General features: G+C 46.5%; 1 protein-coding gene across 1 annotated transcript in view; it reads left to right on the top strand.

Moving 5' to 3' along the window:
• csmd1b (CUB and Sushi multiple domains 1b) overlaps positions 1 to 23262 on the top strand; it is a 1295488-nt gene that overhangs the window by 1267071 nt on the left and 5155 nt on the right. The window contains exons 60-65 of the mRNA XM_085996460.1: positions 9620 to 9685; positions 11707 to 11868; positions 16978 to 17090; positions 18372 to 18459; positions 20359 to 20497; positions 22038 to 22130. Of these exons, the coding sequence (XP_085852586.1) occupies positions 9620 to 9685; positions 11707 to 11868; positions 16978 to 17090; positions 18372 to 18459; positions 20359 to 20497; positions 22038 to 22130 (661 nt within the window). The remainder of the gene's footprint in view (positions 1 to 9619; positions 9686 to 11706; positions 11869 to 16977; positions 17091 to 18371; positions 18460 to 20358; positions 20498 to 22037; positions 22131 to 23262) is intronic.

Raw genomic sequence — 23262 nt, forward strand, 5'->3', positions numbered from 1 at the left:
GAAATTTGAGTGTTTGCCAGGATTTGATGGGGGTTGCATGGGGTGCCAACGCGGAGCTGCAGCTCCATGTCCGTAGGGCTCGCAGACGCATTGTGAGAGGGGCAGCCCTGGCTAGAGGCAGAGGGGGCTACAGGCGTCGGCCACGTAGGCCTTACCCAGTCAGGCTATACCGCCAGCAGCGCTCCTACCTAAACATGAGTGCCGCGCGATGTGTTAAAAGGCTCCGATTCCGAAAGGAGGTGATTGCAGAGATCTGCCACCTGCTTCGCCGAGATCTGCGGCCAAAGCTCAGGTGCAGGACGTCTCTGTCGGTGGAAGTGAAGGTGACGGTGGCATTGAACTTCTATGCCACCGGCTCCTTCCAATACGCTGCTGGGGACATAGCAAACATCTCCCAGTACGGCGCGCATCGCTGCATCTGCCAGGTGACCGAAGCACTGTTCAGAAGGAGAAGCCAATTCATCTCCTTCCCCATGGCCCTGGAGAGCCAGCATCAGCGCGCATTGGGATTTTCCAGACTCGGGGAATTCCCCTTGGTGCAGGGCGCCATTGACTGTACGCATGTGGCTTTGCGGGCCCCTCTGGAGCATGGCGAGCAGTATCGCAACAGGAAGGGCTACCATTCTCTGAATGTGCAGCTGGTGTGTGACCACAAGCAGCACATCATGGCAGTCAATGCCAGCTTCCCAGGCAGCAGCCACGATGCCTTTATCCTGCGGCAGAGTACTGTGCATGACATGTTCCAGGCACAGCCTCCCCCAAGAGGATGGCTACTCGGGGACAAAGGCTATCCTTTGTGCACCTGGCTCATGACCCCGCTCCGTGCGCCCAGGACCGCTGCTGAAGAGGCCTACAACGAGAGCCATCAAACCACCCGCAACATCATCGAGCAAACTATTGGGGTCCTCAAGCAGCGGTTCCGCTGCCTTGATCGCTCCGGAGGAGCTCTCCAGTATTCGCCGGACCGGGTCTCCCAATTTGTGGTGGTTTGCTGCATGCTACACAACCTGGCTATCCGCAGGACTCAGGCACTGCCACCTGACGTTGGACCAGCACCTCAGGAGGAGGAGCAGGTGTACGTTCCCAGGAGGGAGCGACCAGGGCCAAGGGCCGCACGACGCCACCTTATTACACGGTACTTCTAAGCCCCCTGTCAGGGAATGGCCAGGGGCCATGAGGGAAGATGAATGCAGCCGCTCCGCAAGCCCTCAGCCAGCGAAGCCAACAAACACTAAGAAGAACAACCATGGAGACTGCATGAATAAAGATAATTATTTATTACACAAAAATGAAAAGCCCTTCCCACATGAATCCCCAAAAACAATAAACGGGCCCCACAAAAAGCCCAACAAACGACTCACTCCCACAAACTGGGGAGGAGTCACTCCACATTTCTTCAAACCGGGCCTCAATGTCGGCCTAACGCAAAAAATAAGCCATCCAACAACACAACCATGGGCAAAATAAAGATGGCCACCGCCATATAAAAGGAAAGCTGGCCACACCCTCTACTGAGTGGCCCGCGAGGGCGAGACCTTGCCCAGCCTTTTGCCTCCCCTGCCCGGCCTGCTGCTCCTTCGCAAGCTCTGCCCAGTGGCTGCTGCGAGGCTGGGGGAAGGCGCCTGAGGCTCAGATGCCCTTCCGCCAGATGCCGCTGGGGGGCGGCCTACACGGCGTTTGGGCCTCGAGGGGCCGTCTGCTGAGTGGCGCACCTGAGCCTGGCCACCATCAGCTGCAGCCGCTTGCCCTTGACGCCCCAGTGGGGGAATGGCGGCGACGGATGGCACAATGTGAGCCAGCTGGCGTCTGGGATGCGCTGGCTGGTGCTGTGGCGCGGTGGCACTCGGCCGGGCCCGCACTGCAGGATCCGCAACAATCAGCCGAGGGGCGGCTTGCTGGGATGGTCCAGCGCGGCGGCTGCCCTGGCGATGCCTGCCTGAGACAGCGCGTGTGGCAGCAGTGAGTGCCCCTGTTGTCCTGGTGTGCGCCCGCATCACATCCGCCAGGGTCTTGACGGCATCAGTCAGCATGCCGCCACTCGCGGCAGTTGCTGCCCCGAACTCGCGCACACTGGTCGCCAGCGACTCGATGGCCTCAGGCATGCGCCCCACCACGCTCATGAGCTCCGTGTGGCGCCGGTCCGAATCCTCGGCCATCTTATCCAGCTTCCGCACCTCCTCCGAGGTGAAGGTGTCCGGACTGGAGTCGCGACTCTCCCGCTGGGGAGGAGGGGGCCGAACTAGGGGACCCTTGCCACGTTGGTGGCGGCAAGTGTGCCGATCAGCAGCACTCCCCTCTGATCCTTGGCCCCTTTGGGGGGAAGGCCGCGGGCCACGCACACGGCTCCTGGGTGGCTGGACACCACTGGTCCCAGAAGCTGCATTGCCCTGCGACACTTCCTCCAGGCACTCGTCCAGTGAGGAGGTGTCAAGCATTTCCTCCTCTCCTGCGGGACGTGACTGTTCCCCCAATGGTCCGGCTTGCTCCTCCTCCTCCTCCTGCTCGGAGGTGCTGTCACTGGCAGCTTCAGGGTCCTGGTCGTCACCAGCTGAAAGCAGGAATGCACAAGAGTAGCTTCAGAGTGAGGAGACGGCGTCAGCGAGGGAGTTGGGACTGGTGGCATTCAGCGCATTGGTGGGACAGTGGCAAAGGAGGTAGCTCGGATGGGCCAGTGCGACGCGAGAGGGCCAAAAGGCGAGGTCCTTACCATTGCCGGGCAGTGGAGGGTCGGCTACTCCGCACGCTGTGGGGACGATCACACGGGCTCCCATGAGCACACACACGCGCTCCTCCAGCCGAGTGAGCTTCTGCAGCTTGGCGCGGCCACCCCTGGCACGGGCCTGGCGATTAAAGGCTACTTTAGCCTGCAAGAGAAAGGACGGGCTGTAAGTGCGCAGTGCAGCCCTGATGTAGTGTGCACTGCCTCCCATGGTGGAATAGCTTGGCCAGAGTGAAGCCCTGATGTAGTGTGCACAGCCTCCCATGGTGGAATAGCTTGGCCAGAGTGAAGCCCTGATGTCGTGTGCACTGCCTCCCATGGTGGAATAGCTTGGACAGAGTGAAGCCCTGATGTAGTGTGCACTGCCTCCCATGGTGGAATAGCTTGGACAGAGTGAAGCCCTGATGTAGTGTGCACTGCCTCCCATGGTGGAATAGCTTGGCCAGAGTGTAGAGTGCCGAATGGCCAATTGATGCTCATGACTGTCCCAATGCTGCTGGCTGAGGGCTGGCCAATAGGACTTTCAGCTCCCTTTGCCCATCATGTCAGGTGTACATGCAAGAATGAGGAGGAGACTGGAAAGGGTACTCACCCTGACAATCCTGGTCAGGTCGTTGTATTTTTTACGACATTGTTTGTGGGTCCTGGGGGCATCGCCGGTGAACGTCACCCTCTGGGCGATCTGCTTCCAGGCTTTGGTGTAGTCGTGGTGGGTTGGATTCCTCCCACTCTCTGGGAACAAGATCTTGCGCCTCACCTCCAGAGCTGTGACCATTATGTCCAGATCACCCTCTGAGAAGCGCAGGGCACGCTGACGGGCCTTCTCTGGCGTTGCCATGACTCCCTGGGGCTGAGCAGCAGTGTTGAGGCCTCTTTGCAAGGCTGCAGTGTGCAGGGCGTGGCAGCAGACCAATTCGTCCCTTCCCCCTTTAAGAGCTGGTCGGCGCCACGGGGTCTGCTGTCGGTCCAAAAATGACCGCACCCGCGCTGCGCCCCGCCTGGGCGCTATCCCTCTGGACCGCCGGCTTAGCGCCTAAAGATAGTAGTGGAACGCCTCTTTTAGCGCTCCACCAACCTCTTAGGGCGAAGCCACTGAATTTCCGGCAATGGGGCGCTACTTCGGGCGGGCGCTAAGGTTGGCGCCCCAAAACTGCCTATACTGAAAATCTAGCCCATGAGTCCTTATTACTCCTCGCCTCTGTTAGGATCTGAATCTGAGCAAACAGATACACAAGTATTGTTTAATCACTAAATTAACAGCATTTAAAACAAACTGGTGGCACAGTTAAGACTATTTCTGTCATTCGTGGTCTAGTTTAATATTGCAGTATTTTCAGTGATGCTATATGATTTCATTGTTATACGCACCTGAACTTTCCTCCACTATCCAGCCCCAAATTAGGTGCAATAGCAGCGGGAGCTGCGGGAAAATCTGACTATGAGGTCCACGGTCATGTTTCCACCCCAACTTCTAATTTCCTCCACCCGCCCTAACTGGAAAAGCAGCCTGCAAGCACTTTTCTGCCTGCCACATGTAAGTGGCACCAGGGATCGGGGCCTTACAAGCCCCCTCCTCCCCCCCCCCACACCCCCTATTTCACTGCCTCTGCCACTGATCCCGCGCCCCCCATGGACTGACAGGAGAGGGGTTGGGGTAGCCTGCAGGGAAGCCTTTAAGTGGTCTCTTCCTCTTCAAGTGCTGCAGTGGTGGTGCTGCCGCAGTGCCACCCAAATCTTTCTGGCTGGCAGCATCGGGCTCCCACTTGCCGGTGAAGATCCCGTTGGGAGCCCACCAGACATACTTAATGACCCTCAACCCAGATAATCCAGCTGTTCCAGCTCTCTCTACCTTGTGTCTGGGTCAGCTGCAGTGACCTTGTCACATCTGTCACTGTCGTACATGATGCCTGTGAAACAGGACAAACTACACGTGGGAGGCAGAGTGCTATTACAGTCTGTGAATCCACTTACTTGCTCCTGTGGGTTAGCAAGAGTGCTTTCCCATCTGTAATTACCTTTTTGAAATTGCATATTTTTATTTGGCAGCCTGTTGATAGTTGAATTTCAAATGGTAGTCATTTTACTGTCAGAAATACCGAATGAAGGCATTCAACTTATTTAAAGGCTGGAATTTTGCCAGCGCTCAGAGGGCGGGTTTGGAGGCAGGTCCGCTGTTAAAATAGCAAAGATTGACAGTGAGTAGGAATCCCGCTGTCAACCCGCCTCTACGCGAGTCTCCCAGGTGTCGGGTCTGTCAGTGGAGAACTGACCTGACACCAAGCAGCGGGGATACAATTCAGCTACTTAAATGGCTTGTTAAGAGCCAATTTAGTACTATTTTGAGGCTTCCTTCCCATTTTACCTTCTCCCCCATGGGTTACCCGCTGCTCGGGGAACACGCCAGCTCACCCTGGCGTGATTTGAGCCTGCGCTGATGTTTCTGAAAAGCTGACAGCTGCAGAAGTGGTGTCAAGGATGCCATGTTGCAGATGGTCAGTTTCAGAGCGCAGAAACTGTTGGTGACTTCATTTGTAATACATATACTGATTTCTTTAGCTTGCAAGTGTTTAGAGGCAACTGTATATCCAGTGCCACCTCATTGGAACAACCTCTCACCATTGACAGATCGCTTCTGTCATCTCACCTGCAGCTGCCATCTATTGCAGCAACATCGGTGCCCTTGAAAAAATCAGACCTTGGTCCTCTGAATCCTTCCACAATCACCAGTCACACCAACATTACCAACCTTCTCCGCCATCACCTGATGCTGCACAAGACACAGGGCATCAGCCCCTGACAACATTGCTGCCCGGGAGGCCAGCGATGGCATCACCATGGCCAGATTTACTTCACTTGATGCTGTTAACCCTGGCTGCCACATGATGCGCCAGTTTGACACCATCTCACACCAGCACCGTGAAGCATCCCTTTAATGTCTGAGCCATTCCATGTACACTCATCACTATAGCTGGGGGGGCGGGGAGGTTATGTCTCAACATTCACTGGAACTCAGTAAGACACTTCTCAAGGTGTGCTCAGATCTGTCCAATAAGGGGCAGTGTTGGAAAAATAGATTTCACCGTATGACAACACATTACCAGAAACTTCACATGGACATTGGCTAATCCACTTAAGTGCCTACCCTTGTGTGTTGTTAGTTGGTATGCTTGCAGTAGGATGAGGGTGAGTGTGAGGGGTGGCTAGTGAGATGGGGAAGTGATAATGTAGATAGAGGGGGTTGGGTGGAGGTGCAAGGTAAGTTGGTGTGAGTAAGGATGTGCAGGAGTAGGGTAGGGAAGGCAGAGTGATGGGGATGTGTTGAGTGGCACAGCAGGGTGAGTTTGAGTGTGGCTTTGCAGTAACGTTTCATGATCCACTGAGATCATTGAAAAGTTTGCGCCACTGCAGCCTGGTCCCCCTGACGACATCCCTGCTTTTGCCCTCCTGTGCAATGTGCAACCAGACTGTGTTGGTCTCCTGGGGAGCTCTCTTCCACCCTTGGAAGGGAAGAGAACCACCCTGCGTGCTGTGACTCCCTCCATAAGCATATGGAGGGAGTCATGGGAGAGCCTGGGTGCAAGCGTCCACCTTTGTGCAGTGCTTGTCAGTGTTTGCAGAACCTCAATGCTGTCAAACACTGACAGAACAACTGTCAAACTCAATGTGGCAGTTGTCCCTTTAAGGAAACAGGCTGATGATGCCTCATCAAATTACGTCATCAGACCCGCTTCCTGTTAATTGGCCGGGAAGCCTGCAGGGTGGGCTTAACATGGCCAATCAAGGGAAAATCCCTTTGACAGAGCGGCTGCAGCCAGGATTGTGACTGCAACCCGAAAACCAGCTCTTGCGCTACTATCCCAACACCGATGATAAAATCGCAGCCAAAGTATGAGTGAAAGATGAGATTAACAGTGATCAATGAAAGCAAAAACGATACTCGAATCATCATTATTCCTATCTACTCTTGCCATATATTGAAATTTGTCCATTAAAATGTCACTTTGTGAATAAAATGACAAGTAACTAATGTCTTGCTGCTGCAAAGTGACCGAGATATTTGTGTTGTATTTATTACAGAATCACTTCTACTTGAAACAATTCTATGCTTGACTTGGTTTGTAGTACTGTGGAATCTGCCTCATTTATTCTTGGGGACTCTCAGCTCCCATCCATTCCCATTGGTCTATGTTCAGACAGATTTGTGGGTTTTGTGTGGAGATGGCCTCTGGCAGTGCCATGACTGGAAGAGCACAGGAGTGGCTGGTTGCCGTTCATATAAAATTTGCTTGAATTTAATTCTGTGCTGTCATGTAGCCATGCAGAAATGACAGTGAGTGCACTCTCTGAAAGCAACAAGCAACTCCACGAAAGGAGATCTCTGATACTTATGCAGGTCCACCAGGATTAGTCACGAATATAGATCGTGACCCTTCTGTGTCCTCTGCAGTTGACAAGTTGGCTAGGCTGTCACCAGTTGCAATCTTTCAGCTAGGACAGCATAGCAAGGCACATCAGGGCAGGAATTATCAGGCACAAGTTCATGGCCAATGGAAATTTCTTCCTGCAGTATGTTTCCTTTGCTATCACATTTATAATGTGATTTGCATATCCTTGCCATTTCATTCCCTCTATTTTTTAGTTTTACTTGTTACATCCTCTGCCACTTCAATGATTTCCAGTTTTATTCCATTGGCACTGATGTTCCCACACAACAGCTGCTCGTTCGTCCCCTCCCACACCCCTGCCCAGGGCCTCAAACCTCCCTTCCACGTGAGGCAACAATTCACATGTACTTCCGTTAATCTAGTACATGTTGGCCCAGAAATTCGGGTCGAGGGCTTCCCGCGGGTGTAAGCCCCCGACCTGCACTTACCTTGCGCGCCGGCCGTTGAGCTGTGAGCCCCTGTGGAATTCCGATCCTGGGCCTGCTCCAACTGCCGGCGCGCAGTGCTTGCGTATCCCAGGGGCGCAGTTAGTTCGATGCGTCCCCTGGGATCACGTGGGCCATGGGGAGCCAATCGGAGCAGGGAATGCTTCATTCATAAGTTTGACAGGAAGGGCTGTCAAACTTATAAATACTATAAGCCCCAAAACATCACTAAATCTTCAAATACATTTTTTTTAAATCACATTTTTTAAATAAACTATAAATTACATGAAATAACTATTTTAAACAATAATTTAAATTTTTGAAAAAAATAATTTTATTTTCTAACGGGGCTAAAAATAAACTTACCTTTCTTTAAAGTATTTAAAAAAATAAACCTGTGGAAAAAATGTTTTAATTTTGATTAATTCACCACTTACCTTGTAAAAAGCAGGCCTTGCGACTGCTTTTTATATGTGCCGGGAAAACCTGCAAAAAAAACGTAAGTTCGATGTGCACGCGCAGCCTCTCCTGCACATGCATTCGAACTCTGAACCCCTTCTTTCAGGGGAACGGAAATGCCGGTTTCCCGTGCATCCGCAGTGCATGCAGGAAACCGACACTTCCATTGGGCCTACGGGTGAGTACCCCATGCGTACTCACCTGTGGAGACCCGAATTTCTGGGCCAACGTTGTTCACCATGTTGTCTCCTCGATAATGGGAAGAACAGATGCAGATTAGGTGGCCATTTTACTGCCCTCCTCCATTCTGTCTGCAAGTGTGATCCTGAGCTCCCTGCTGCTTACCAGTTCTGTAATGTATGTACCTTTAAGGGGGAGAACTACTTTTTACAGCTCCTGTATCCTGTAGCACCGGCAGTGACCACACCTGTATATAAACCCTGAGTAGTGATTTGTACAGTCAGTTGCAGTTTGAACCCTCATTCAGTAAACACCTGTTGATCGTTCCCTGCAGTCTTTTGCCTGATTATTGGAGGACACAACATTAAGATACCCGGATCTAACAAGTTCCATCCCCTGCCCATCTCCCACTCTTATCTCTCTGCCTTTAGCCTTCTGCATGATTGCAATGAAACTCAATAAAAAACCTTTTTTTTACAGCAGGGGTTGCTGGTCTCTTGGTATCTTGCGGCCGGGTGGGGGTGGTGTAGGAGGGGGAAGGTGGTAGGTTGGTGCATGGATGAGGTCCCTTCATCAGAACACTGGCTGCGGAGGAGCATTCATTCTTGGAGCAAACCTGTTTTTCTTCTCAAACTTTTGGACCCTATCCTGCCTTGCCATCTTCCGCTGTTGTCATTTCAGGCACATTTACCTCCCAGTGCCTCAGCTATTTGCATATTCTTTGTTTCTGTGAGTTATTTTATGCTTCGTCGTATCATCTGGTATATTGACCATCTCCACTTATACTTCCTCTTCCATGTATATATTTGTTTTCTTTTTTTTCCCTCTTTGTTTTCTCTTGTTTAAAGGCATGTTTTTCGTTTAATTTTTTCAATCCTGGCAAATGGTTACACCCAAAATGTTAACTTGTTCTTTTATTTCCATAGATGCTGATTGACTTGCCTTGTGTTTCCAGTATTTTCTGTGTCTTTTTGTTGTAGACATTTCTGCTGTTTTTCTCAAACGGCAGAAAAAATGGCCGCTGAGGTCCTCTGGGACGAAGGACTAACGTGTAACACTGGAGAAAGAAACACTTTTCAAAAGGGAGCAAAAGTACCGGTTTCTAACATAGAAAAAGAACCTGCCTTAATGAACCGTTATCACTTGCAGTTATGTTTTGGTTTTGAAACTGAACTTAAATGATTACAGTGAGTGTATGAGACTACAAAAATGTTTTGCTTTCACAACAGGTCTATTAATAGAGAGCTGCCTGCTCTAATTGCATTGCTTAAATTAGCAGGCAATATGAAAATGCTTCTCTTTTCATCAGCCTTCAGGATTTAATTGTCCTGCACAGCAGATAATTAATCCTTGTATTTGACAGAACCTAACGGCCTTCCTGTCATTTTCAGCTGGGCCTAAAATAAATGGCACATCAACAGGCACTGATTCGGGAACCCATAAAACTAAGGCTCCAGGTTGGTATTTATTCCAGATTAATTACTCAACATATGTTATATTTTAGTAACTTCCTTTGTATAAAGGTCTCTTTCTATGGATATTCTAAAATTTGACTAACAAAAATAAACAGTTTAGCATTCCAGGCCTTTGATATATGTTTCTGATAGATTTTTTTTTCAAACTAATGTTTAATCCTACAGTTTGGTAAATTGCCTTTTCTAAGTAGAAGTGAATAAAAACGTTTCTGTTGTTAGGGCAGTGTAAGATCTGTTAGCACTGGTGTGGACGGAGTGTTCCAGCAACTGTGGCCACAGTACCTTCTCTCTCCATAAACCACCATGAAAGGAAGCTGAAATTGTGACTGTGGGAGGGACCATCATTTGATAGATGACTGACCACATTAGATCCGGGCTCATAATCCCAACCTCTCCCACCGCCCGCTGAGAGCCTGACGAAATGAGTGCTACAAATATTAATATTTCCAGCATAACAAAAATCCATTACGTATCTGATGTGGGTTGTCTCCGGGTGCTCCGGTTTCCTCCCACAGTCCAAAGATGTGCGGGTTAGGTTGATTGGCTATGATAAATTGACCCTTAGTGTTAGGGGGATTAAATACGTAGGGTTACAGGGATAGGGTGGGGTATGTGTTGGTGTAGGGGTTACGGGGATCGGGTGGGATATGTGTCGGTGCAGGCTCGATGGGCCGAAATGGCCTCTATCTGCACTGTTGTGATTCTGTATGGAGATTTCCATTCGAATTGCATCACTGCCCAAGAGTTCAGAATGATAGACCAGAGGAGTTTTCTAACCTATCTCTGTAATATGAGTACATCAAAGAAGCAGTAGCCAGTACTTTCAGGTGGAGGGAACAGCAAGATAATGGGCCATATTTTGCGACCCTCTATGGGTGTGTACGAGGTGCGTACGCGCCCGTAGGGGCCGCGCAAGTTCCGGGTTTGGGCAGGCGCTGCGCATGCACTAAAACCCGGAACTTGTGATCTGTCAAGAATCCTCTCGACAGATCCTCCGCATCCCCGGGAGATGGGCCTCTGCGGGCGGAGAGCTGCGCTATTTGCTTAACTTCCACCCGCTGAATGCCTGTGAAATTCTTACGCCTGGTAAAAGCATAAGGCCTGCTTTTACCAGCATAAGAGTTTTAAAAAATAGAAAAATAAAATGTTATCACTTATTTATACATTTAAAAACCATGTCCAACAAGGTAAGTTTATTTTTAGCCCTGTTAAATCATATTTTTAAAAATTTCAAAAAATTAAATTTTTGTTTAAAATATTTAATTAAATGGAATTTTAATTAATTTTAAATATGTAATTAAAAAAAAATGTATTTCATGTGTTCGTGTATTTTTTAAGTGATCCCCATTCATATTTATGGAAGTTCCGTACGTACACAACTCCCATAAGTATGATTGGGGATGCCCTTCTTTTATTGGCTGGACAGGCCCACCCACGTGATCCCAGGGGCGCTTGTGAACCGCGTGCGCCCCGAAATATGTGGGCCTCTGCCTGCGCGGACCCGGAGAAGCCCAGGATCGCGAGCCTCCATACCTCCCGGGCCACCAGGTAAATGCGTAGATTTTTTACAGGTCGGAGGCATCCGCCCATGGGAAGCCTCCAACCGCAAATTTTGGGCCATTGGCTTTACCTGCCAGTGGTTTTGCAGTGTGGACAGAATGGGACATCTTCAAGTAGAAAAGTTTTTTTTTTTTTTTTTTTAAAGGGGCACTTTCTTGTGTTTTCATGAACAAGATTTTGAGAATTCTTCTTTTTTTTGGTGAGGGAAGTGTCATGTGCAAGTAGCACAATGATTATTTTCAAACCAATTCAAGCCATTGTGTCATATGCAAATAAAAGAGAAAAAAGATCTCTAAAGTCTCAAAAAACAGTGCCTGTTTAAACAAAAAATGATTATCTGCCTGTAGATTGTCACTGCTGCACATTTTTCTCTAATTGGCTGCATATTTGTTTCGATAATTTAAACGTAATTCCTAATGCTAAATCTTCATTTATTCCTTTAGTTCCTCCAGATGTATTTGCTCTAAACTCTATTTGGAAGGGCTTCTATGAATACCTTGGAAAGAAACAACCAGCAACGTTAACTGTTGATTATTTTAATATTTCCAATGGCCGAGTAAATGTTACGTTCATCGAACACAGCAGCATGGAATTAAAGCTGTCAGGTAGGTTTTCAGCTCTTGTCACGACTGGGCTGCAGCTCCTTGTCAGCCAAATAAAATTCATAAGTTCTGTATCTACATTTTCTTTGCAGAAGAATTTGCTCCATTTTTAAAAATGCGCATAAAAAGCGATTGTTCCAAACAATATTTTTTTTTAAAGATGAGGTAACCCTTTTGAGTAGGGGTGTAAAGAGAGACAGAGGCACAAGAAAGAACTTGTTGAGAGAAGAATCCATTGAGATGCAGGTAGGAGTGGGGGAGGTAGGGGGGGGTGCAGGAAGAGAAAGGGAGAGCAACCCTGTTGCATGATGTCATGGGCTTTCTAGCTGTGATGGGAGCAGAGGGCAATTGATGTTGAGCCATGGTGGGTTTTGACTCATAGGGCGCGATCTTGCCAGCCATGTGGAGGCGCGTATGGAGGCTGGACTGCCGGGAAAATGACAGAATTTGGGGGTGGGTGCCCAACCCGCTTCCGTGCCAGCTTGCCAAGAGGCGGGTCGCCGTCCCGCGCCGGGTCCCGTCTCCTTGGAGGCAGGAAGGGGATTACAGCCACAGGTAGTTAACAGGCAGATAAGAGGATTATCCCCATTCTGCCCACAAAAGTACGGGCTTCCCAAAGGCTGTGAACCCCACCAGGGTCACCAAGGCGAGCAGTGGGTCTGCGGGGTGCAAAGGTGCGCTGTGAAGGTAAGTGATGGGTGCAAGTGTGGAGAGGTAAGTATGTGAGGTGAGTGGCAAGTGTTAGAAAATGTTTATTTACCTTTGTTTCTTCCTGCAGGCTTCAAGAGTTGGGTATGCGGAGAGTCTCACACCTCCGCAGCAGAGATGACAGATGGCCGTTGCATTCTCCAATGCAGCAACCATCTAATTTCTGCAAAAGAAAGAGGTTTGATGAGTCTTGAATTCAAGAACTCATCAAACTACAGAGAATGTCAGTGTTTGACAGCTTCACGGAGCTGTCAAACAGTGACAATTTATCTGTCAAAAAATTTTGACTGATGAAACATCATACGCTGACGTTCCCTGTAACCGGCTTTCCCTTAATTGGCCTGCTAAGCCCACTGGGTGGGCTTAACAAGGTCAATGAAGGGAAAATAGAGTGGGTTGGCCACAAGTCAATGGAGGCGGGACATCGACCCGACAAGCAGCAGTCCCGCCTCCAACGCGCCCCCATTGGCAAAGTCGCCCCCATTGTGACAAACACCATAGGAGATTTGCACGGAACATATAAAGCAGCATTCCTAAAAAGAATTAAGAGGAAAACAGTCCCATGATATGAATCTAAATTGATCTTGCAGCAAGTTAGTATCAGCTTATGAACTGATTAGATCAAATCTGTAAGATGATGGCTGGAATTTTGCCGGCGCTCAGGGAGCGGGTTTGGAGGCGGGACAACCAGCAAAATCGCAAAGATTGTCTGCGGGTCAGAAACCCGCTGTCAACCCATCTCCAATCAATCTTCCCGATTTGCGCATGGACCCAACACCTAGAGGCGGGAAGAGGATTATAGCCACTTAACTGCTTATTAACAGGTTGTTAACAGGCAGTTAACAGGCTTATTCCAATTTGACATTTCTACTGCAGGCTTCCTGACATCCGGACACCACGCCAGGTACGTGTGGAATGTTGTGAGTCTGCTGTAATGTTTATACATTGATGACAGCTGCAGAAGTAATATGAAGGATTTAATGGTGCACTGGTGAGTTTCAGTGCTAAGAAAATGTTGGGAAATTAATTTTTAATGCATTTAGACTTTTCTGTAGGTAACAAGTATTGATTTATATGTGTAGTCCCACCTCCTTGGGAGAACCTCTCTCACCAGATCGCTTCTGTAACCTCACCTGCAGCTGCCATCTGTTCTAGTCTAAGGAGGGAGTCACTGGAGAGCCTGGGTGCAAGAGCTCACCTTTGTACAGTGATTGTCAATGTTTGCAGCATCTCAATATTGTCAAACACTGAGAAATCAGCTGTGAAAAAAATGTGCATGGCCCCTTTAAGAAAACCGGCAGATGACGCATCATCAAATGACGTCATCTGACACTGGCTTCCTCCTAATTGGCCAGCAAGTCCACAGGGTGGGCTTAACAAGGCCAATTGATGCAAAATCACGTCTGTGGGCCAGATGTCGTTGGGGGCGGGACTGGAACCCGGAAGCCACATGACCCGCCCCCAACCTGCCTCGAACCATAAAATTGCGGCTGATATATCAACCCAGGACAGTGATGTACAGGAGAACATCATGCTTCCATGATTTCCCCACAAACATGTGCAATGATATCCTCATGCAGCCTTATTTCTTGGCTCATTGACCTAATGGAAACAGGGAAGCTCACGCTAGTACATAAACTGAATGGGTTGAATTCCAGTTCATTTCAGGGATCATGCATTTCCAGATTTTTTTTGTAGGGAGGCTGGGTGGTGGGGCCAGGGTTGAGAGTTGGGAGAATAAAAATAGGAGCCCAGAAATTACTTTGTGTATATTTCTGTTCAAATGCTTAACATCGTGTATGAAATTCTGCTATCCGTTATTTGAATGGATTTGCTAAGCCATTCAAAATAAATAGCAGACAAAGTAATTTCACATGAATGCATTAAACATTCATACGGTGATAACAAGCAGTGCATTTTCTGGTTTAAGATTTCTGTCAAAAGTGAGTGGGTAAGTGGTTAACTTATTTTAGTTTTAGCTCCAGCATAAAAAAAAAACATCATCAATCTGGACTTTGTCAGAGCCCTTTAATGACTGCACTGATGACATTTAGGATTATAGAGTATTATGAGCAAAAACCATCTGACCTTTGAAAAGCAGTTATTTAAGATTACTTTTATATTTAATTGAAATGTAGCAACTCAGCTTTGCTGCAGAGATCTAATATGCAAATATGTTGATATCACTGGGGAATAAACTTACTGGGGTAGAGTTTCCACTTTGGACACAATCGGCGATTCCAACGCCCACAATTACAGCCATTTTGGAAAGCGTTTTCTTCCCCCCCCCCCCCCGAGTTTCCGCTCACTCATTTGCATATCGCCAAACGCAAACTCTGCCATGAACCAGCACAATTGGGCAGCGTTTTAAAATGTCATTTAAAAAAAAAAATTTGCTTTAAAAAAATATCCCTTTGATATATTTAGGAGTGGCAACTTGGTAAAGTTTGATTAATACAGCTGAAAATGGGTTTATTACAAAAGAATAAGCATTTAAAATCACAGTGTCAATCCACCACCTGTGAGTAAGCCAATTTTAAATGACTGAAATTGACTTAAAAAAATATGCAAAACTAGTTAGATTGGGGTACAGTAATGAGTTCCTTAGTAAATAAAAAAATAAAAAATTCAAAACCTTTCAAAATGTGCCTATTAGTGTCCTTGCGCCCAAAATATCCAGCTTAATTTTTGGAGCCTCCTCGAAGGCCTGTTACTGAAGTTGAAGTTCTTCAAACTTGCTTTGAAAATGGAACATTTTCCATCTTTTTTGCGGCCACTGCTAACATCAAACTCTTGCAGGTCAGGTTGTAACATTGATTTAAGGAACAGCAAATAACATCGGGGGTTAAATTTAGGAGTACCCATTTTTGGGCGCCACCACCCCCCCCCCCCCCTCAGTGTTAACACCCCACGCACAAATAGCGAGGTCCGAGGAGCTCAGCATGATGAGGACTGCACGACAGGAGCAGGCAGTGCTGCAAGTTTGCCATAGGTAAGTTATTGCACTTTGCAGTCGAATCTGAGATGAAGGGTTCAAAGGTCGGGAGATGTAGTCGGAGCCGGGTGTTTGTCCTTACCTAATGTGGCGGGCAGCACACTTCCAGTCAGAGGTGTGGACACGCTTCATGCCCACCATTTTGGTGCCTCAGGAGTCCATGTAACACCTGAAAAACTGGCGCTATGCAGCCAATTTAATCCCCTAGATGACATAACTACATCCATGGAAGAACATTTCCTCCTGGGCCAGAGGGATGCGTCTATTTTGCATGGTCTCTAAGTGAGATTGTAATTTGGTGTAAATTGTGGGTAGCTATAGGGCTTGTGACTGCCCAGACTCATGTCACATTGAGCCCTTACAGCCAACAGGGAAAGGAGACTTTCATCTCTTCAACTCTAGGCCTAGAGATGCTGAGACAGTACTCAAACGCATTGAATGACCTGACCTGTACTGCATTAAAATAACGCTTTACTGTATACTTTCTTGAAAAACATTTTACTTGGAAGCAAATATACTAATAAGCTATCTTGCACCTTTCTCAAAAAGAAAGTGCTACATCCTAAATTCTTTGTTGTCCAATTCTGATAGATGCCCACCTTGATTTACACAGACCTTCTAGTCATGATTATTAAACACATGCAGCATTTAGGAAATGTCCCAAAGTATTACACAGTACTTATTTGTACTTAACTATATAAACCTCTTCCTTTTCATTTAGTAATACACATCGTACTTAAAATTAATTTTGATTGATAATTGATCATTTTAAGTGAAAGGGCTTTGGTGTTTTTCAAAGCTACTGTGGTATTTAAATAATATCACTGAGCAAATGTACAATTCTTATCCCTTTGCCCAACCACTAGCAACCGTGCCTGCAGCAGCCAAAGCCCAATGCGCTGGAATTCCCTCCCCAAATCCTTCTGCTTCTCCACCTCCCTCTACTTTAAAACCTACCTCTTTGATCAAGAGCATGGTCAACCCTCCTAACATCTCTTTCTTTGGCCTGGTGTCCATTTTTATCCCTTAGATATCTTTGAAGTGCCTTTGATGCTAAAGTCATGATATAAATGCAAGTTGTTGTTGCCTAGTATAAATCAATCGTTTCTATTCTATTTGAAGAAGAGCAGCGGAGTTCCTCTGGTGTTGGGACGATATTTATCTTTCAACCAATATCGCTAAAACAGATAATCTGGTCATGTCTCTCATTGCCATTTGTGAGCAAATTGGCTGTTACGTTTCTCTACATTACAACAGTGATGACACTTCAAAAGTGTTTTGCTGGCTGTCCTGAGGTCATGAAAGGTGTCATGCAAGTCTTTAAGGACTTTAATTTCCTTTAATGACTGTTGCCTTTCAGTAAAACTACTTTATGTTATAAATCTGACCACTTGTGTGATTTTCTGTAGGAATTTATAAAAAAGAAGAGGCCCGGCTTTGCTTAAAGGTCTATCAGATCAAAGGACCTATTGAGATCTTTGTAAGCAAGTTCAGAAATGACAACTGGGCTTTGGACGGGCATGTAAGTACATAGTTTCTTCATATTAATCAGCACATTAGTTATTTTGAAGTTGTATCTTATCATAAAAGGCATACAGGGCTCCCTTAATGGTTCTGGGCACTGTCCAATGTGGAGCTGTACCACACAAACCAGTTCCATCCCAGTCCGTGCTCGATTAGTTAATCTTGGACAGGGTGACAGTATGGTTAATATATATGGCCTCAGTGCCTCTGGGCTGGGAGATTTGAAACGTAGCCACAATTCCCACCTCTGATCACCAGCTAGTGACTGGTGCATCAGTCAGGACACATCCAGCTTGGTGATGAGACCCTCCATGCTCGTAAAACCTGCCAACATTCAATGGCTAGCTCCATGCTTTGGTAAGATACAAGGAGATGGTTGTTTCCAATGGAACAGAGTTACAGCAAATGTCAGCACCTTCAGGAGGTGGGCTGAATTACCTCCTTCTGTGCTGTACGATTCTATGAGAGACATTCTTTTGAACAAAAAACATCAAATTAGAAGTTTAAAACAATCCTTCAAGACATAGGAGGGACCTGGGTGTCCTTGTGCATGAATCACTGAAAGTTAACATGCAGGTACAACAAGCAATAAGGAAAGCAGATGGTATGTTGACCTTTATTACAAGAGGATTTGAGTATAGGAGTAAAGATGTCTTACTGCAATTATATAGGGCCCTGGTGAGACCGCACCTGGAGTATTGTGTACAGTTTTGGTCTCCTTACCTAAGGAAGGATATACGTGCCATAGAAGGAGTGCAACGAAGGTTCACCAGACTGGTTCCTGGGATGGGGGGATTGTCTTATGAGGACAGATTGAGTAGACTAGGCCTATTTTCTCTAGAGTTTAGAAGAATGAGAGGTGATCTCATTGAAACATACAAAATTCTTACAGGGCTTGACAGGGTAGAGGCAGGGAGGATGTTTCCCCTGGCTGGGGAGTCTAGAACCAGGGCTCACAGTCTCAGAAAAAGGGGTCGGCCATTTAAGACTGAGATGAGGAGAAATTTCTTCACTCAGAGGGTGGTGAATCTTTGGAATTCTCTACCCCAGAGGGCTGTGGAGGCTCAGTCATTGAGTACATTCAAGACAGAGATCGATAGATTTTTGAATATTAAGGGAATCAAGGGATTTGGGGATATCTTATTGAATGGCGGAGCAGGCTCGAGGGCCAAATGGCCTACTCCTGCTCCTATTTCTTATGTTCTTATAAAGTATATTATGAGGTATTCAAGCCTGCATCAAAATAGCTTGTTTTTTTCATGTTGAATGTTATATTTAGGTATCAGCTGAACCTGAGGGCAGGACCTTTGTCTACCAGGGATTTGTTCAAGGCAAAGACTTTCGACAGTTTGGCTTTCAGAGGCAAGGTTAGTAACTGATCTGGATTTACTTGATGTCAACAACCCAGAATTTTAAAACAAAATTAATCAGAAGCTGCATAAACCTGTGTGCACTGTTGCAAGGTTCACTCTTGTAGTTTCTGGCAGGTAGTAACAGGAAGCACAAGAACACAACGTGTACACTAGGTGACAGATTACTGAAAATCTTAATGGCATGCTGCACTTGTGCACTAGACTTTGCAAAAAAAAAAATATATATATATATAATAAATGTATATCTCTGTAGACCATAATGGAAATGAGAAGAGATTTTATTGGCCTTGAAATTATGCCATGGGATACTGTGCAATTGTTTAATGTATTTGACTGAAATTCTTTTTTCCACTCTTTTTGAGGAAAACATTAACCCATTTATTTTAAATGGTTTAGTGCCTCTGTTAAAACAGCAGACCAAAGAGTTTCAGGTGTTACACAATCATACATTCGTACCTCACGGTGTAGTCTTAGAGTGCTGACATGTTAAAAGGACTCTGATTAACATCACTTTGTTTCCTTAACACCTATTTCTGTGCTTTTTCCTCCTTTTAATCTTCCGTTTAAAGACTGAGTGGTTGTATTATCAGGGGTCACTCCCCCCACCCTCTGTCTTGTTCAGACGGCCAGATTGAGAGGCTGGCTGGCTATCGGGCGGATAGGCCTGCAGCACCAGGCCACAGCCAGGGAGCAGAGAGGAAGGAGGGAGTGATCGGGGGTCGGGGTGGGGGGGGACATTGATGGGGGGCCCGGAGAGGTTGGGGACCCGAGACATTCGAGGGGCCAGAAAGGTAGGTGGCAATCGGAAAGTTCGGGAAGTGCGGTCCAATCGCGGAGGGTGTCCAATCGCCGGGGGGGGGGGGGGGTTCAGATTGCCGGGATGTTAACAGGATAGCTTGGGGGGTCGGGGGGATGCAGTCCTGCTCCTCCTTGCCCACAAGTAGTGTTGGAAAGCACTTACCTGTTCCATCCAGCAATCCTCACCTCCCTTCAGCTGCTGGGTTTCTCGAGGCCTGGGAAACCCGGCCGGCCAGCATTAAAGCTGGAACACAGATAAAATCTTCGGCACGCAGCCTCATTAAAATATTTAGGTGAGGGACCCGCCTCCTGAGCACTGGTTAATCACCCCCCCCCCCCGTCCTGCCTCTGTTAAAACCAAAGGTGCGTGGGTTGGATTTGGGTTCGAAATTTTTTTAATTAACTTCCCATCTGTTTGTTGGGGGTTACAATTATCCCCCATGTTGCAGATAAGCAATAAATTTGCCCAACTTAACACTGGCAGCCACTCTGTTTGGCTTCCACGAGAGCCTCCACACGCTAGCCCCGGATTACATTCCCATTCCTAGCTGCTTGCTCAGACTGAACTTGATTGTCGGCAGCCTTGGTGTCCTGTGTGACTCTAAGCTGACCTTCAAAGCTCACATTCTAGCCATCACCAAAGCTGCCAACTTCCACCTCTGTGACATTGCCCACCTCTGCCCCACCTCTACCTCATCCCACTGTTGTCGAAGCCCTCATTTTCACCTTCATCATCTCTAGGCTCAATTGCACCAACGCTTTCCTCGAGTTCCACCTTGAATAAGCTACAACTTATGCAAAACCCTTGATGCCTTCATCTCATCGAGCACGAAGGTTCCACCCACCTTGTTTCAGCCAACCTCCCTTGACAATTCAAAATCCTTGTCTTCATCTATAGGTTTCTCAATGGTTTCACCCCTTCCTACCTCTCAACCTCCTCCAGCTCTGCATGCCAGCTTGTGCCATCCACTCTTTGACTTGGGCCTCTTTTGCATCTTTCCTCCCTCCACTTCACGTTCTGTTGCAGAAACTCCAGCTGCTGATTGTCTTTGGGATGAATTTAATGACCTCATTCCTATTTTGTCTCACTTTCAGGACTACTTGGAGGAGCACTGGACAGAGACAAATCCAACCATTACTATGGCACAAACAGCAGTTCTGTAGCAGCTGCCATCTTGGTACCTTTCTTTGCTCTCATCTTATCAGGATTTGCCTTTTACCTCTACAAACACAGGTGAAAAATTTGCATATTTTTTGCATGAGAGAACAATGTACAGAAAAGTAGAGTTAACATGCACATCAGGCACATTCTTGCCCAGTACAATAGTTACGATGATATTAAATGCAAATGGAGTTGTGTCAAAATGGACGGATCAGAAATATTGATGAGTAATGTACCCCTTTAAAAATAAAATGCGATATATTTCAAACAAGGGTCTCAAGAGTCTTTCAGGTTATCTTAAGCTGCGTATTCAGCAGCTGGATTGCAGATATAACTTGAGAGTTTGTGTAATGATATATAAATAAACATTGTACATCTGTTTTTGGGGATGTTAATTATAAGTACTGAACAGGGTAATATTGTCTTCACTGTTTTTCAGAATGCAGTTAGAGCTTGACCTACCATATACTTTAACTGATTGATAAAATCTAGTACCACAGTCTTAAACCAGCGTAAGATCTTTGTGAAGGAACTTTGAGGAACAGTAATATTCATGCCCATGATCATGATTGTCCCATTTTAAATTCCCAAAGTGAGAACAGACACAAGGAAGAGTGACTGAGCTCGATTAAAAACGGATTGAATTAACCCTTAGTGCACAGCAGATGAGTTAACTCATCTGGCAAGCTCTTTTACTGGGGATGGCTAATGAGTATAATCGGTTGGCAGCCCTTCCTGTTTGGAAACAGAAAAATGCATCAAAGATTGACCTCATGCTATCTGTAACAGCACCATGCCAGTCTTGAGACCCTTGCCACTGGATTAGCTGAAAATGCCCTCGGGAGCACATTTGTAATCAATTACTTAATTCAAATTTGTGCCCACCTCCAAACTGGAAAGTAGGACCAGGGAATCAGCAAAACAAAAGTACGTAAAAAATGTTAGATTAAAAAAAAATCAAAAGCTAGAATGGATAGACTTTTAAGAGAATAGGAGGAAAATCAGGATGATAGGGCGAGCTCAAGTAAAGTGTCTACATTTTTTATTTCAACTTGTGTCTATTTTCATAGTTTAGATTACATTAATCTAGCTATTCTTAATGTTAGAGTAGCTTTATTGCTGGAATACTGAATTACTGGAGCTGCAAACATGTGAGTTGAAAATTTACCAAATAGGTCAAGGAGACCGGATTTTTCCTGGACCTGTCAGCGGCCTAAGAGTTATCACAAACATTTGAAATGACATATTGATTTTACTTGCTGCATCTACTGAATAATTACTATATCTAACCCAGCTCCTTCGCACTGCTGTCTAGGATTTCCTCCTGGCTAGTTTCCCAAAATTTATAGCTCTCCCCTTTACACAAAAAAAGGTATGTGGTAAAATGAATCATAACTGATTTTTACTTGAAGTGGATACCATTGGGGCCTCCTTTTTCAAGAGTTGAATCTGGATCATAACGAATAGCTTTAACTCAATGCTGTAACTTACATTGTGTGCTTTCTTTCCACTGCACAATATTGTACTGTTCATAACTTATGTAACACTGTTAGTGAAAACCCTTCTTCCTCCCCACCCAATTTTCTGCTTTTCTTTTCTATCCTCTCCTGAGGGCGGTGACTCATGCTGGGGTACGCTTCCATAGGCGTCGGCAGCCTTCTAGTACCTTGCCCAAGTGGCCATTCTTCATGTGTGAGCCTAGACGGTGAGTGCTGGCAGATTATTCCATCACGGGGGGCATCACAACTGAGCCCAAACCATCCTCACCCGACTTCCACATATGTGCACCTTCAGGCAGGGGGGTCACTGGATAGCAATCAGGAGTGGCAATCCTGCCTGTGTTTTTTTTTCTCTCTCTCCTTTGCCCAGGAATACTGCGGCAAATTGTGGCTCCCCTATTGTCACCCACGCTAACTCAGCGCAGACCAAAGATAAGAACTGGGACTTTCCTGTCCTGTATCAGTCCGTTTATCACTGACCTAAGGGAGGAGCTTGAAAATCCTTCTGTTTATTTTCTGTAACTCTTGACAACTATCCTCTGCACAAAGACATCTCTGTTTGAGTAATATTCAGTTTTCTAACTTGTGTCAAATTTGTTGCTCTGTTGATATTAATAATACTATATACAGGAAACTTTGTGATATCCGGCACTGACGGGACCGGCGTGTTGCCGATCTATCAAAACTGCCGGACATACAAAGTTAATGTTGAAGCATACGGAGGCTTTCATCTCCGTATCTGACAACAAACACTGTTGCTTAGCAACAGCTTCTAAAGAGTCGGCTGCAGCTGCAAGCGTCTCTAGCTGAAGCTGTTGCTATAGCTACAGACCTTGCAGTGGCTGACTGGGGAAAAAAAAGAACGAGATCTAAAAAAACTTACAGAAAATGGCTCCTGATTTTTGCCGTTAGATCGAGTATTCTGGACATACAACCTCCGGATAAACCAAAGTTTCCTGTAGTTAAGTGATTAGATATGCAACAGGAGCATTTAAATAAAAATGCTTTCCGAAAAAACACATACATATGTGAAGTAACTGTAAAATTTTAACACATGGTACTGATAGGACAACGCATTGTGGTTGTCGATATGATTGTAATCACAATGGAGAATTTTAGGGTCTAGCTGATTTGGTGACAGTCCCTGAACTTGATCAGATATCAAGGGTTCTGCCTGGTGGCGTGGTGATCTTGCAGGACTGGGTAACTGATCCTCGAGGGGTTTCGGAGGGGGCTATTGCTAACTGGCTGCTCCTTTCTATGTCGCCCTAATCTTTGCTACTTGGAGAGCTTGTTAAAAAAATAACTTACAATACTTTTTTGTTTCTGTTCCTTCTA

Source organism: Somniosus microcephalus, chromosome 9, assembly GCF_052327205.1.
Source record: "Somniosus microcephalus isolate GS21.2 chromosome 9, FLI_Smic_1.0, whole genome shotgun sequence".
In the NCBI taxonomy this organism is placed as follows: domain Eukaryota; kingdom Metazoa; phylum Chordata; class Chondrichthyes; order Squaliformes; family Somniosidae; genus Somniosus; species Somniosus microcephalus.